The sequence below is a fragment of the Salvelinus namaycush genome, chromosome 5 (assembly GCF_016432855.1).
Source record: "Salvelinus namaycush isolate Seneca chromosome 5, SaNama_1.0, whole genome shotgun sequence".
In the NCBI taxonomy this organism is placed as follows: Eukaryota; Metazoa; Chordata; class Actinopteri; order Salmoniformes; family Salmonidae; genus Salvelinus; species Salvelinus namaycush.
The window spans coordinates 17,137,358-17,153,528 of NC_052311.1; the positions used below are offsets into that span (position 1 = coordinate 17,137,358).

Below are 16,171 nucleotides of genomic sequence, written 5' to 3' on the forward strand. Positions count from 1 at the left end.
ATCACTCATCTTGAAAAAACGTATACCAAAAACTTGGAAATCAAACCGCCATCGTTAACACAATGAAAACATCGGATTTATTATTTAAATATTTAAATAGCAGAGGCAACAGATGAAAATCAAATGGATACAATTTAAGGCCAAGTGGCAAACAATAAAGCAGGCACTAGGGATGGGAGCATTCAGGCACTAGGGATGGGAGCATGCAGGCACTAGGGATGGGAGCATGCAGGCACTAGGGATGGGAGCATGCAGGCACTAGGGATGGGAGCATGCAGGCACTAGGGATGGGGGTGGGAGCATGCAGGCACTAGGGATGGGGGTGGGAGCATGCAGGCACTAGGGATGGGGGTGGGAGCATGCAGGTCTGGGCAGATGAGATGTAGTCATTGTTTGTGTGCATCTGTGCGCCTGTAAATTGTCGTTCGTATGTACAAGTTCATATATGGATTGGGGGGGGGGGCCAATTCCATCCATGCAGGCTTTCACAGGCTACCTGAAATTTGAAACAGTTAGGTGGGAGGGCATACAGGCTGTTGCCAATGTATTAATGCGCAATTTGCCTAAATGGGTAATGGAAAAACTTAATTTGCTTCGGATGTTTTATCTGCTCCACTATGCAACTGTCTAGTAAGGTTGAACGCCTTCTCTCCTACTCAGCCCCTTGACAAAAGCTTCTCCTACTTCTCCTATTCCTGTTGCACTGCTGCTTGGATCCCACTGGGCGATCTGCTCCCCGTCTGCCCTGACTCCCTGTCTGGTACAGGTACCCCTGCCACACTCCCCCCTCTCTCCCAAGCTTTCGCTCTCATCTAGCACACAGGCACGCGCACGCACGCACACACACACGCACACACGCGCACAGGCACACGTGGAGGCTGCGGAGGGGAAGATGGCTCATAATTACGGCTGGAATGGAGCGAATAGAATGGCATCAACCACATGGAAACTATGTGTTTGATGTATTTGATACCATTCTACTCATTCCGCTCCTGGCATTACCACGAGCCTGTCCTCCCAATTAAGGTACAACCAACCTCCTGTGACACACACACAGGCTAATTAACTTGTGAATCTTATGTGAGCTTTACTCAGAAATGCTTTAATTAATTAGTATAGGCCTACTATTTATTTATTGTATCTCACACTTGTATAGCCTACTGGACTCTTAGAGAGCTACTCTCTCAAGTTATTTTGTTGGGGAGAGTGACTCTTTTAACTTACAATGGCTAGCCCAATTTTTTCTTGTGCTTTGTGGTATTTGTTCCATGACTCCTGCGAACTTTGTTGACTATAAACTTGCTTGTTCAACAGACCGTGGGACAGACAATGTTTGTTCACACACTCGCGACTCTGACTCTCTATTGGTTACAAAGATTCTTGGCCTCCCATCCTAATCTAACCCTCTCTCGCCGGCTTTGCTGTACAATATGATCTTGTTGCCAGCTGATGCACGTTTAAATGTCATAACAAATCAACACTGCAGAGCACTCCCTGTCCTCTGCCATGCCCTGATTGTATTACTGCTGATGATATCTGGAAATGTGCATGTACACCCTGGCCTGTCTACTGTTGCTAGCCCCAATTCTGACTTGTGCTCTGATGATTTCTGCTTCCCTGATTTCTGCTCTCATAAAAGCCTGGATTTTCTGCACGTTAACACGAGAAGCTTATTACCTCAAATTAATCAATTGAAAGTGTGGGTTCACAGCTCTTATCCAGCCAGATGTGTTGGTCATTACTGAGCCATGGTTAAGAAAGAGTATTCTGAACACTGATGTTAACCTTTCTAGTTATTACCTTTTTCGGCAAGACAGATCTTCCAAAGGTGGTGGAATGACAATCTTTCCCAAGGAACACGTTCAGTGCTCAGTTGTCTCCACAATTTGATTTGCTGGTTTTAAGCATTAAGCAAATTGCTCTTTGTTGACTGTTGCTGGGTGTTATCATCCACCATCAACACCGGCCTGTACCCTACCTGCCCTAAGCTCTCTCCTGGCCCCACTAAGTCTGAATTTGTGCTGCTAGGTGACATAAAATGGGAAATGCATAAACCACCTTCCTTCATGGCCTGGCCTGAATTGGTATAGAATCCGCTTGATCCCCTCTGTCGAAGATTCTTGGACCTTCTTTTTTTATATTTTCAGTGGTATTGTTAACAAGCACGCACGGCTAACCCCATGTTCTGGAAATTGGTAGGAAGACCTGGATAATAAACCCTCCTCCTCACAGCTGCCCATATCCCTTAATGTTGATGTGGTTGTTACTGACAAGGAGCGTATGGCTGAGCTCTTTGTTGGATGCCTCTTTGCCAATCCAACACTTCCTCATCTCCCAGCCTTTCTAATCTGACTAGTCCTGATGCTTCTCCCTCTTTTTCCCCTGCCCCCCTACACAGCTTCTCCCTGCAGGCGGTCACTGATTTTGTGCTGCTAAAGGAGCTCCTTAAACTTGACCCCAAAAAAAACATCTGACTCAGATGATTTAGATCCTTTCTTCTTTAAGGTTGCTGCCCCTATCATCACCAAGCTTGTCTCTCCTCTTTGGGAAGGTTCCCAGTGCTTGGAAGGCAGCCATGGTGCATCCTTTATTTAAAGGGGGAGATTAAGCTGATCCTAACTGTTATATTTGGCCCTGTTTATCAAAAATGTTGGAAAAACTTGTCAATAATAAACTGACTGGCTTTCTTGATGTCTATAGTATTCTCTCTGGTATGCAATCTGGTTTCCGCTCAGGTTATGGATGTGTCACTACAACCTTAAAGGTCCTCAATGATGTCACCACTGCCCTTGACTCTAAGCAATGTTGTGCTGCTATTATACATCCCTGGGTCGCTCCTCTTCTCAGTGCAGCTAGACTGGAACGAGCTGCAAAAACAACACTCAAACTGGACCGTTTTATCTCCATCTCTACATTCAAACACTCAATCATGGACACTCTTGCCTACGGTGGCTGCTTCGCCTGATTATTGTTGTCGCTACCTTTTTGCCTTTTGTGCTGCCTGTGCCTAACCATGTTTGTACCATGTGGTGCTGCTGCTTCTCTATATAGTGTTGTGGTGTCTCTCTTTATGTAGTGTTGTGGTGTCTCTCTTATCATCTGTGTTTTGTCCTACATTTTTATTTTTAATCACAGCCCCCAGCCCCCGTCCCCACACTAGTCCTTTTGTCTCTCGGTAGGCCATCATTGTAAATAAGAATGTGTTCTTAATTGACATTGTTGTGTGTGACATCATTACGTCCAGCTGTATTTATCGATAGAAGATAGTTAAATGAAAATGCACCGTAGCAGGCAACTGTCTAATTTATTTTCTATGCAAACTTTCTAAATGTTGACCAACAAAATAAATCACTGGACCAGTTAATGGAAACATAGCTAATAGTGCCAAGATATTATTCACCTAAGTTGTATACAGTTGTCATGATTGTCAAAATGAGGCCTAGGGCATGCGTATTTAATTCTGAGATACTGTAACAGACAGACAGTAATATATGGGGAGAAATAAACAGGTCTATTGCTTTGACTTGACATTATTGGTGGGAGCAGCACAATTACACTTGACTGGAATAATTTTACTGGCATTTCTACACCCAGTCCCAGACGACAGCTCGAACATGATGGAGGATGAATTAGCTACAGTAACCAGAGTCTACTCCTGACTAGGGCTGGGCAATATGGTCAAAATATCATATTATGGTATTTTTCACATTTTTGACGGTATGATGGTATTTGACAGTATTTTATGTTGTTGATTGATAAAAGTTCTAAATTTGCTTCATGAGTAGTGTGTGACTAGGGTGGCAAGGCAACACATATATTCTAAATTATTTCAATGGGTCTTTCTCCATTCGGATTGTTTTATACTGTTCAATTCAACTTCAACCTAAAATAATTTCCTCAATTTCCATCAATTTCTGCATTTCCTGCACTCATTTGTGGTCATTTCCACACTGCCACGATATGGGCAAAAATACTAGGCCTTATTTTTAACCAAATGTTGCAATTGCGATTTAGATCAAAACACTTGGGTGAACTTTTAGAATCATGGAAATAGAATGATAGAATTCTATAGTTAGTGGGCACTTTGAATATAGTGTTGTTTGGCAGGACAACGAATGAAAGTGCCATGGACAAGTTATTGTGACAGGGTAAGAACCAAAGTGATGTTAAGTGTTTCCTAGAGGACCCTATAATCTTTGACTACATTAAATCTTTATTCATATGGCCAACATATTCATGCTTCGCCTATTCCTCTTTGATTTAGAAGATACTGTTGCACAAACAACATGCTGATTTAAGCCTCCACCAGTACTGGTATCAAGCTGTATTAGCTAGCTACGTTTGCACTGACTCAGTACTTTTATTAGCTAGTTAGCTAACTAGCGATTAGCATTAGTGGCTAAGACGAATTAGATTAACTTGCTAAGAAAATACAAACTAGCTGTTTACTGTGGGGTTTTTATAAGGTTTTTTGACATGCTTAACTAACTATAAGCTAGTAGGGCTTCTTATGCATTAAAGTTTGAAAGTGCTCTGTCTAACCATGAGGCCACAGCCTGAAATTGCAACAACTGTATCTGAGCATAAGATATGAACAAGCAGTCTGAAATGTGTGTGTGTGTGAAATATGTGTGTGTATGAAATATGTGTGGGTATGAAACAAATGTATCAGTAGTGTGGGCGCTGTACTGTGTGGCCGAGACTGTGCTAATCTTAGAGAGACACAGGAGGGGGGTGAATCAGGAGACTGCTGACCAGACAATAACAGATAAACGATACACACGAAAAACATATGTGAGGTTCTGAGTCATACACTATAACCCAATACTATAACAAACGTGATTAGCAACTGTATTATATGTGATTGAATACTATAACAAACGTGATTTGATATTGACAACCTGTTGGTCTGGGCGCCTGGATGTCTGTGTGTGTGTGCTGGAAGTAACAGTTAGCTCAGATAAGAAGCTGGGAAGCTGTAGTTAGCCTTGAGCGAGAACAGTGGACATTGTATAACAGGTGCAGATATCTCAGACAATGTTATAAAACTGTCTGACCTCAGCCTTTGGGGTGAAGGAGCGTAATCTACACAGCAACAGCGTCGGGACATCACATGCGCTAAGGGGCCAGGACTGGCTTAAGGCGCCAACATCAACGATAGGCTGGGTGAGTCTAAACCACGCCCAGTCTCTACTCTGACAGGCCGGCTCGGAAGTGGGAACTAACCTCTGTCACGAGTATAATATAATATCTTTGTCAGAAACAAATCAGTTCTCTGTCTTATCCTGCGTGATGAAACATTGAACCCGTATATACGGAAATTGTATTTGCCATTTATTAACTTTTGAATTAAACAATTAATTTAACCAAGTTCAGGTGTACTATTGTTCCTATCTCAGTTGAACTTTCGCAACCCTAACATTACAGATGTAAGAAAAACAAACTAATAGTGTAATTACAGAACACTTGTGGATTTATATTAAGATCAAAGTGGAAACAACATCGTTGTCATCAACATTGTTGCATGTGCTGCATTGACCATGCAGACTGAACGAAAGTGTCTCGTGGTCAAGCAACAACAAATGCGCTCCTTGAGTGACGGGTGGAAATAAGTCTGTGGAAAGCAGCATGGAGAGAGAGAACCGAGAGGGATGACTCAAGTAGCGGAGTAAAATATAAAAATGGACGTTACACACGGCGTATCACATTTAACAAACCAAACAATAAAATACCTTTATAGAAGGTAAAGTAAAAACCCAAACCGGTCCGTGCATAAATACCGGTATATAGTAAAATACGGTATACCGCCCAGCCCTACTACTGACCAGTGAGAAACAACCAAAGTGGGTCAAAGACAGAATGAATTAGGTTTACATTCACAGTGGAAACGCAATATATAAATTGCGGCGGAGAATGGCTCCCATTTTGCCTTGAGGAGAAAAGGGAGGTTTCACGCATGACACACTCACCAACGCAGAGGATGTTGAAGCAAAAGCCGTGGTTGACAGACTTGTTGACCAGCTGGTCAGGCATGCTGTCGAAGCCGACATGGCCGGCGAGAGGGACGGCGCGAGCACCTTCTCCCTAAAGACAAGAGAACGATTTTGAGATTAGGAACACTGAGTAAAGATGTGTAATTAATCATTAACCACCAGGTATAATCACAGATACATATGAAACGGGGGTGATATGGATTAGGCTATCGTAATTTAGGTTAACATAAGGCTGATCATAATAACATTATTATTTCACCTCAGTTTACACATTTCATGTAGAACATGACTACACAGCAATATGACATGTCAAACATTCCCTCCCACAACTACTGGTGGTGTAAATTCTAAGGCCCAAACTGTTGAAGTGTTAACCACAGCTACAATCTATGGTTTAAGCTACAATTTCGCTATTTTTGCCAGACTAGTTTCACACATTCCATTGTATTCTAGCAAGATAACGCATGTCGGCTCAATTCTCAGGTTTAGAAACTCCCTCTGCAACTGGACTTCCTGACGGGGTGCCCCCAAGCTGTAAGAGTAGGCAAAAACACGTCTGCAACGCTGATCCTTAACACTGGGGCCCCTCAGGGGTGTGTGCTTAGTACCCTCCTGTACTCCTTGTTCACCCACGACTGCATGGCCAAACACGACTCCAACACCATCATTAAGTTTGCTGACGACACAACAGTGGTAGGCTTGATCACCGACAACGATGAGACGGCCTATAGGGAGGAGGTCAGAGGGTAGTGCGTACGGCCCAGTACAATACTGGAGCCAAACTTCCTGCCATCCAGGATCTATATAATAGGCGGTGTCAGAGGAAAGCCCATAAAATTGTCAGAGACTCCAGTCACCCAAGTTAAAGACTGTTTTCTCTGCTACCGCACTGCAAGCAGTACTGGAGCGCCAAGTCTAGGGCCAAAAGGCTCCTCAACAGCTTCCACCCCCAAGCCATAAAACTGCTGAACAATTAATAAAATTGCCACTGGACTATTTACATTGACCCCCCGCCCCCTCCCTTTTGTACACTACTGCTACTCATTGTTTATTATCTATGCATAGTCACTTCACCCTTACCTACATGTACAAATTACTTCAACTAACCTGTACCCCCGCACACTCACTCGGTACCGGTACACCCTGTATATAGCCTTGTTATTCTTATTATGTTAATTTTTACTTTAGTCTATTTGGTAAATATTTTCTTAACTCTTCTTGAACTGCACTGTTGGTTAAGGGCTTGTAAGTAAGCATTTCACGGTAAGGTCTACACTTGTTGTATTTGGCGCATGTGACAAATAAAGTTTGATTTGATCTGTGCTCTTGTTGTAATACACTTCCTGTTTCCTGTATGCTGACATATTTGCATAAAGCACAGTCTACTGTTGAAACCACAATGTCCATATATGGAAAGTAAAACATCCTATTTTGAGAGGTACTGTAGAACAAGGGTATTGTTATGTGAGAGTAATACATGTATTATAACAGATGACACAACTTGATACAGGAGGACATGAATCCTACGAATCCAATAGGAAATGTTGTAGGCCCGACCCCAAATCCATAAGGGCCTTATATGGATGTGTGTGTGTGTGTGTGTGTGTGTGTGTGTGTGTGTGTGTGTGTGTGTGTGTGTGTGTGTGTGTGTGTGTGTGTCTGTGAGAGAGAGAGAGAGAGAGAGAGAGAGAGAGAGAGAGCAAGAGAGTAGAAAGCTAGCATCATCAGACATCCTGTTTCTAGAACTGCACAGGGTGGTGGTGTCGGCAGGAAAACAAGGAATTTAGATTACATGGAACTGACATGTGTACCATCAATAGTGAATCAACTGAAACACAGCAACGCCACCACTAAAATGGCTAAATGTAACAAAACTTTGCTTTTAAAATATATTGTGGCTTTGAGGCAGACAGCAAAATCCGCTCAGCTAAAAGGGGAGGTTGAAAATAGTTACACAGACTTGGGTAAACAGTTGTCAATTATTTGGATAGTTCGAATTGGGTTTAAAAGCTGAAAGGCTATTGGTTAAACAGACAGTATTTCTTGACTCAACACACTCCTCAGCTGGCCTACATGTGCAGCATTCCCAAACCCAAGGCCTACTTGGGGTCAAAAACACATCTGCCTTGCACAATGACATAACGCTTGTTGTTGACTTCCATTTATTGAGACATTTGGGTTGAATTAATTGCACAAAAAAGCGTTGATGTAGGTGAACATAACCGGAAAACCTATTTAGTTTAGCCTACCAATCCTTCACCCAGTGATTTTTCAAGCTGACACATTCTGAAATTAAGTAAATCCCTTTTGATGAATCCACATTATTAGCCTTGTTATTATTTAGTTATATATCAATAATATTAATAAACCCCAAGCGGTTAACCTATATGATTCGTTATGCACACCAGACAACGCCCAGCAAAGTAACGGGACTGAGGACCAGAAACAATGTGATAGTCTACTAACATAATCGAACTCACGAGAGTTCGGATATGCATGCAAATTGCAATGTCCAGAAATAAATACAGTCATAATATCCAATCAATAATACCATATCAATGTGATGTATAAATAGTTTTAACTGCGAAATGGAGAAAGGATGAGGATACTGGATCGCAACGATAACCAAGTAAGGGAACGCACGCGGGCAATAGCCTGAATCAGACAATCGAATGTTCGCGATCATTTTTATTTTGATAAACCATGCGGTTTCGTGATGAGCGATATTTATCTAGATACATTGTATCAATGCGATATTAATGTTGTAATAAAGAGGAAATGTGATATGGAGCTAGCTTGTAAAAACAGTACAACAACCATGGGGAGAGGGGCTTTCCACCGACATGTATCTATGCTGTTTGAGTTAAATTCACCCATTACTCAAATGTATTAATTTTAGCAAGTTACATCGGTGCCCTAGCCAAAAGAGCAGGAAAAGCATCCTTAATTATAGTACTCACCGCTTGCCTAGCTATTTCAGTGCCCGCCATGATTATTTTTTGTGATGAAGACCCTATGCAGGAAGCTGCATACAACAAGAGTTGGCTTCATACACGAGAGAATGTACCACTTGTCCGCAGATATTTATATAAACAAATAAAATATCCAAAATGGTAAGAGCATTAATTAAAATATAAACTTTTGAAAACGGGTGGTAGCATATGAAACATATACACTATGTTAAGCTGATAATATAACGTTTGCATAACCAACTAATTACATACATAACATACACCTTAATTATATGGTATACCCCTATTTTCATTGGAACCTTCTGAGAAGGCTGGACCGGCTGGACCAGTAAGATGCCATGAAATGCTCATCTTTTTGCTGAAATTGTAAAATATGTTGCCATTTTTATCAAAGCCAATAGCCTTTCCATCAAATTATAAGCTTTATAATAGGAAGAGTACGATTTATCAAGGGGGAAACAAATAAAAGAGATAGGGAATTATATATAATTGAAAATATTTTACATAAGTGATAACATCAGGCTGTTTTATAAAGTGAACAATTGATTTATGATATTAGAGAGCAAGTTTATTATCAGAGCAAAAAAACATTAAACACACTGTCTGCAGTAGAGGTGAATGACAATCACTAGTGTCATGGAAATTGTTACAATGCATGTTTGGTAGTTAACTGTTATCCTTGCTATTCGGGATCCTTGGGACGTTCCAACTCTGACTTTACCCAGTTGACGTAGTGAAGGTACGGTTAAGTGAGGGTTATGGTTATTAGGGTATGGATGTCCCAAGGGTCCCGTATAGCACTAACCGTGCGACTGGCTCCCCCGTGCGCACGTAAACCAATGCAATGGGATGAAAAGGAAGCCGCGAATACGTTTCTGCTTATACAAATCAAAACAAACGGAGAAGCCCATGATACCGTACACGAATACGATCAAATGCACTCATATGACCACTAGCCACCAAACGGTAGGTCCTTGACACGGTATAATTTAGCACGGTAACTGGCGCTTAAGTTTTGCATGACAAAAGTATGCATGACTGCAGCTACCTAGCTCTAGCCAACGTTAGCATGCCACCAACTAGCAGAGTTTCTCACGATGCATTGTAGCTAAGGTTAAATCGTGGAGTTGAGAAACTGCTAGCCACCAACCAAACCAAAGGTTTTCTGAACATACTTGGACCCTGTCTTCACAAATGTTACTCTCAGGGTTTGTTTTCTGGGTTGTCACAAACCTCAAGCGTATTTTGATACCCTGATAGTTTATAATAAATAGCCTAGGTAATTGTCTGAGATAGTTAGGTAACAATATTTTACTAATTAGCTACTACTTTACCCAAACGGGAAATTGCTTCCATAATCTTCGCAGAGAGAAAATGCCACCCTCCATACACTTGTGCTAAAGACGCGCCAGCGGTTGATATCTGCTCCAGGTAGTCTGCCCTACCTACACACAATTGTCAATTATTGACCTGTTTGTCTACCTTACTAGAACTCTCTGTGATGCTTCATAACCTACATTGGTTGAGTTAATTCCAATGAGAACTCGCATGCACTACCATCCTCTTGAAGACTCCGCTGACAGGAAAAAAGTTGCATGTTCCTTTACAGTCTGGTCGCAAGGCTTTGGGGGTAGTGAACAAGATCACCTCAACTCCAACTGTAAATGGACAAAAGAACAAACTCCTTGAGACACAGGTCAGAAACTCACAATTTCACAAATCATGTTAGCCAGGTGATGTGCCTATATCTGTGTAGTGATCATAATGTTCTCATTATGAGTCACCTTGTACTGGCAGGACTGGTATATCTTCCACAAATGCCATGTTTGCCTGAAGAGGACTTTGAAGTGCTCGAGACATACACACGTTTGTCTCCATTGAAGAACCTGCAACGCTCCGATTCGCTTCAGGATTTGGGGTTAAATTCCATTGTGAGATTGTCCGTTTGTCATATTTCAATTTCTCTCCTTTTTTTTTACTCAGACAATTGCACTACGGAATTGGATGCTTTCCTTCAAACTATCAACAAGCTGACCATTGCCCTGCCCCCAGAGATAGATGTAGGAGTCTATAGCTTTGTACAGTTGAAAACTTAATCTGTATAATTGTTTTTTTATGAATAAAGTTTTAGCCTGAATAGTTTTCTAGTGAGTTTAATTTTATTTTTGTCACATTGGCTGTCAGAAATCTAGGACACTTGCAATATGATCATGCTGAAATGATCCCTTGGTAGTCTCACAAGTCAGTATTGCCTATACCTATTCAAGGCTAACCCTTTAGGATATGTGTGAGCAGTGCTGTCAGTGATTCCTTGCCTGGTCCAAGACCTGTATGTGCTGCTGTCTTGTCAACTCCTATGGTAATTGTAATGCCCCAATGGCCATAGGAGTTGGCATGACTGCAGAAACAGATCTGGGGCCAGGAAACCTGATTCCAGAGACTGAGCATGAAAATACAAGCTAGATAATGTAGATTGCATGTACTCTCTACCTGCATGTAGGCTACATGGTATAGTCCACACCTAAGAGTAACTCCTTATCTCTGTCTATTAATAAGTGATGAATTGGGAGTGAGTCAACATGGTGACTGGCTGTATTTTTTTTCTAAGTTTTACTTCCCTCCCTTTGAGAAGTCCACTAGTGGTCACGTGTGCTTGAGGTTGTAGCGCTGTTGGTTTAATCATGAATTAAAATTGAACGTTGTCAGTTACTGTTGAGGCTAGGGGAGAGAGGAGAGAATAGGAAGTGAAAATTATTTGACGTTTTTTTTGGAGGGTGAACTTCAACTTTAAGATAGTTACAGAGAGCCTATGGTGTAGAGGGTGGTTGCTGTTGACAAAATAGGTTTAAGCTTGAATAACTGGTTAAAGAGAAAGTTAAAATGACTCGCGCTAAGAGGATATACGTAAATTCTTCTTGGCACACCAAGTAGACTGACTACAGGTGAGCAGAACTGTTATTTATGACCTATCCAATATAAAGAAAAGCAGCATTTTTTACTTTGTTTACATGTGAGTCTACAAGAGATGTCACTAAACTGCTTATCACGATGTAGCCAATGTATACAAGCCTGTGTAATTGGGCTACTGAAAACAGGAAAGGAGACATATCATTTGGTTTTTAAACGAGCAATGAAGGATTATTTTTTTTAAACATGTTTAAGTTTTTTTTTAAATGTAGGCTTATATGCTATAACTTTATTGGGGAGAAGTACGTCTACACTATAATTTTCTTATTTTCAAAGACCGAATAGAATTAAACGTTTTAGCCTATAACATGTATTTTTTACTAAATAATAAAATACAAAATGTGTATGACGAGCATGTGCTACAAAATGAGTGGCCTATAGGCTAATAAACATGTTGTTGTTTTTTCAGAGACAAGTATTGAAGGCCCAATGCGCAATGGAGACAAGCATTTCCTTGTTTAATGCTATCCAAAATACTTATCTAAATTGAGGAAACGAGAAAAAGCAACAAGTCAGGCAACATGTATAACGGCACCAGCATCAGAGAGCCGACAGACAACTCAGTGACACATTTCCAACCCCTGCAAGACGGAGGCGCATTGGAGTCTGGATCTGAACCAACTAATAATGGGCAAGACTCCCATGTCAAGCAATCTGGACAGGCCAACGTCTTGGACCGCTTGTCTAGAACTGGTGTGCGGGCATTCCCTGCCAGTGTCACTACTTATGCTTCGGCACGCAGATCAAGGCTGCAGAGACAGCCAGAGGTGTGTGACACCAACAGCAGCTCACCCGAGAGAGGCTCGCTCACACCCGCCATGCGTAAAATATACTTGAAGGACTTATTATTGAACAACTCGTCCGGTGGATTTGCGAATGTTCTATCTTCAAAAGGTTCCGGTGCGTCTTCAAGGGAGATTGGTGAGGAGGTGGTGGAAGGTTGGGCTCTGTGCCCCATGGAGCATGCATGGATGTTGTCTGTTGTAGATGGAAACTATGAAACCATCATGGACTTTCTTTCCGAAGATTCTAGTCTACTAACCAGGAAAGATTTTGTCAGTGGGTTTACAGTGCTACACTGGTTAGCCAAAAGTGGCCAGGATGAGACACTAATACAATTGCTAAGGCATGCTGAAAAGGAGGGGATTCCAGTCAACGTGAATTTGAAGGGCAGTGGGGGGCTCACCTCACTCCACGTAGCTGCTATGCACAGTCGATACATGGTAATTAAAATTCTAGTCGGTGCGTTCGGTGCCAATATCGATGCCATGGATTACAATGGAAGGAAAGCTTGGCAATATCTGAAGGGCAACGCCCCTGAGGAGATGAAGGAGCTTCTTGGCACTTGGGATGATGAGCACCGTAGCGTGGGTCAGCAGAACACTAACAACAGTGCCACACTAGTGCCCAAGTCAGAATTAAGTGATGAGGAGAGAGACGATCCAGTCTACTTTGATCGGACTCGAAGGAATGGCAGCTGGCGCGGCTCATTTAAAAAGTTGTTGGCTCCATTCTTGTCATTTGTGAACAAAAATTAAAGGTCAGACGGCCACATGTTTTCCCACGCGAAATCAAGCGTTTTCATCACGACTCATTGAGCATCGTTTGTAAATACTTTTACGCACCCCTAGGCTTGGCGACAAAACTGATTATGGGCTGCAGTGGAACAGTTTTACTTTCATCTTCAGAATGTTCTGTATTCAACAATTGACATTAAATACACTGTTCTATTTGAAGGCATTCGCGCGTGTGCTCTTGTTTTCTACACCGAAAGAGTTGTTATTCAACACTAATTTTGACACTTCCTGCAAATTGTGTAAGCATAGGTATAGCAATTGCTACAGAACTAGAGACATGTTATATTCTCAAATACAGCCTGTAATTCTAAAAATGAACCTGTAAAGTAACAATTCTGCTTAGGGTGTTATGGTCGCTTATAAAAACGAACACTAGTCTTCGCTTTAATTACACACTGGTTCATTGGGATTTAACATTTAGACTTGCGCCCATGTAAACCCATTCCTAATTAAACTTTCAATAGTAATGTTTCTGTTTAAGTCCGAATCACTGATCAATGCATTAGCCTCACTTTAAGTGTTGTGCATTTATAGGTTTTTAGTGGACAAACAGCATTGCGCCAGCAGAAAGGGTACAGGTCTCCCTCTGGTGGTTAAGAGTAGAATAATCTGACCACTCCATATTTTACATTTGTTTGAGCAAACAATGAAGTGACAGGGTCACTAGCCAGTAATTTAGTCAACTTATCATTAGCCCTGTGACCTTAGAGTGTAATGCCTTTCTATTATCAAATGTAGAGCTTTGCACTAATGTCCACGCTATGAAAGTAGATAACACCAATGAAACATGGCTGGCAAATTTTGGGTAAGTGACATTAACTGGAAGCTTTCTACATTTTCATACAAGCATTTCGAGTAAAGGATGTATTGCAGTTTCCCCAAACTCAGTCCTGGGGACCCTCAAGGGGTGCACAATTTGTTTTTTTCCCCCTAACTACACAGCAGATTTAAGTAGGCAACTAATCATGAAGCCTTGAATCAGCAGTGTAGTGCTATGGCAAAAAAACAGAATGTGCACCCCTTAGGGTCTGCAGGACAGTTTGGGAAACAGATTTATTGAGTATTGAAAAAAACTCACATGGCACAACCAAGTCTAATTTATCACAAATCTTTAATTGTCAAACACGAGCATAACCAGAGTATCTGTACAAAAAGACCGCTGTTCCAGATAGTATGGCTTCCTCTCCAGATCAGGGCCCAGCAGGTGGAAGATGCTGGAGATCTGAAGACCTGTGCATTTACAAGCCCAGCTTGGTCCTCCTCCAGTGTCTCCTCTTGGAGTTGTACCTGGAACATTGAAACCAGGAATGATTTGGACTGATAATAGAACTACCAATCATAGTCTCCATGGTGGCATTAGTAAAAAAATATATTACAAAATAAAAAATGTAATCATTAAAGTTCCTCGGTATTTAGACAGGTTGTACTTAGGCTTGTCTAGCTGTTAATAGCAAACTATTAATAGCATTAATAGTCCCCTAGCTTGTTTCTATACAATAACTTGGCAGACATCCAAGGAGTCATTTCCATATGCCCAAAAGCAAGGAAATTAGGTTGAGGTACTGCCAATAGATTACATCCACAATGGGGATGTCAGCCCCAATATGGTTGAAAGACATTCAAACTTACTATTGGATAAGAACCACATTACTTCAGTAGACAGCTATGATACTTATCTCCATTGCTCTACTAAAAGAGAATGTCACAGGTGACGTGAACTCCAAAGTGGAAGGTACATTTAATCATCAACTACTTTAATTTGACTAAATACGTTAACACTTATTTTTAACTGCATTGTTGGTTAAGGGCTTGTAAGTAAGCATTTCACTGTAAGATCTACACCTTTTGTATTCGGCACGTGACAAATACAATTTGATAAAATGTATATTGATCTGATTACTCTCAGCAGGATTAATGACACCACTCCCACTGAATGGAAGCAGTGCAATTGCAGACCTGCTTTAGATCGTCATATCGTGCATGTAGCACCAGTTACACCTTACAGAGGGAGGCTAGGCAGATAACACGCATACCTGATCTTGTTGCCAGTCTTCATTCTGATCCACTGTGGAATTGGCCTGTTCTGTTTCTGCTTCTTGGCGAGAAAGCGTTTGATCCTGAAAGTCTTGTGGGACGACTGAAATGAAGAGATGAGCCATGTTAACTAACTAAACCTGTTTTTATTTAATCACGTGCAAGGCGTAACTGACGTGTTTTTCTAGCTAAGCCTGCTAGCTAGCCTAGTGTTTTGCACTTCTGTTACCGGTAGACGAGTGTAAGCAGAAACGTCACAATTTTGAAATTACATTTATGAAAATGTGGTTAGTGTGACAACTGTTATTGCAGGCAGGTCTGTTTACATATGTATTTTTTTCAGTAGAAACCGGCTTTGTTCACACTATACTAAAATGTACTTTTCTAAGGACTGAATACTGCTATGGGAGACAATATAAAGGCTTTCGGTGTGGCCGTAAAAAACACTATGCGAACGATATGAACAAGTACGGATTTCACTTAATTGGACAAGGATGTTATAAGATTTCAACTTACCATTTCGTGCACAATCCTTACACCACAATGGCGGAGGCCGAAGAGAAAGAAGGAGGGGAAGCGGTGGTGATGTATGCAATCCGTACCAATCAGGGTGGAGAAAATTCTTGCG

The 16,171-nt window shown here is 41.4% G+C and overlaps 3 protein-coding genes and 1 non-coding gene across 12 annotated transcripts in view; 1 reads left to right on the forward strand and 3 right to left on the reverse strand.

Moving 5' to 3' along the window:
- LOC120048006 (septin-6-like) overlaps nt 1-10,563 on the reverse strand; it is a 44,431-nt gene extending 33,868 nt beyond the window's left edge. For 6 of the 8 annotated variants that reach the window (XR_005476958.1, XR_005476957.1, XM_038993665.1 and 3 more), the window contains exons 1-2: nt 10,300-10,406; nt 5,970-6,084 (exon numbers count right to left, since the gene is read on the reverse strand). Coding sequence is in view for 6 of the 8 variants with exons in the window: in XM_038993665.1 (XP_038849593.1) it covers nt 5,970-6,084; nt 10,300-10,353 (169 nt within the window). In the remaining 2 variants the exon portion in view is untranslated. Of the gene's footprint in view, nt 1-5,969; nt 6,085-8,953; nt 9,061-10,299; nt 10,407-10,482 lie in introns of those variants that run through there. The other 2 variants (XM_038993668.1, XM_038993670.1) reach the window with 2 other exon arrangements.
- Nucleotides 10,484-13,672, forward strand: LOC120048007 (ankyrin repeat domain-containing protein SOWAHC-like). 2 transcript variants are annotated; one of them, XM_038993672.1, is made up of 2 exons: nt 10,484-10,661; nt 12,342-13,672. In XM_038993672.1, the coding sequence occupies exon 2, from the start codon at nt 12,454-12,456 to the stop codon at nt 13,468-13,470; it is 1,017 nt and encodes a 338-aa protein (XP_038849600.1). In that variant the 5' UTR covers nt 10,484-10,661; nt 12,342-12,453; the 3' UTR covers nt 13,471-13,672. The 2 variants fall into 2 exon arrangements, with proteins under 2 accessions (XP_038849600.1, XP_038849599.1); XM_038993671.1 differs by lacking the exon at nt 10,484-10,661 and adding an exon at nt 11,633-11,907.
- A 929-nt stretch (nt 13,673-14,601) lies between these two features.
- On the reverse strand, nt 14,602-16,158 carry LOC120047405 (60S ribosomal protein L39). Its single transcript, XM_038992924.1, has 3 exons — nt 16,060-16,158; nt 15,543-15,646; nt 14,602-14,796 (listed from the first exon to the last, which is right to left on the reverse strand). The coding sequence occupies exons 1-3, from the start codon at nt 16,060-16,062 to the stop codon at nt 14,748-14,750; spliced, it is 156 nt and encodes a 51-aa protein (XP_038848852.1). The 5' UTR covers nt 16,063-16,158; the 3' UTR covers nt 14,602-14,747.
- Nucleotides 15,388-15,472, reverse strand: LOC120048920. Its single transcript, XR_005477069.1, has one exon. It is a non-coding gene; the product is annotated as a small nucleolar RNA SNORA69 (small nucleolar RNA).
- Nucleotides 16,159-16,171: the final 13 nt, after the last annotated feature.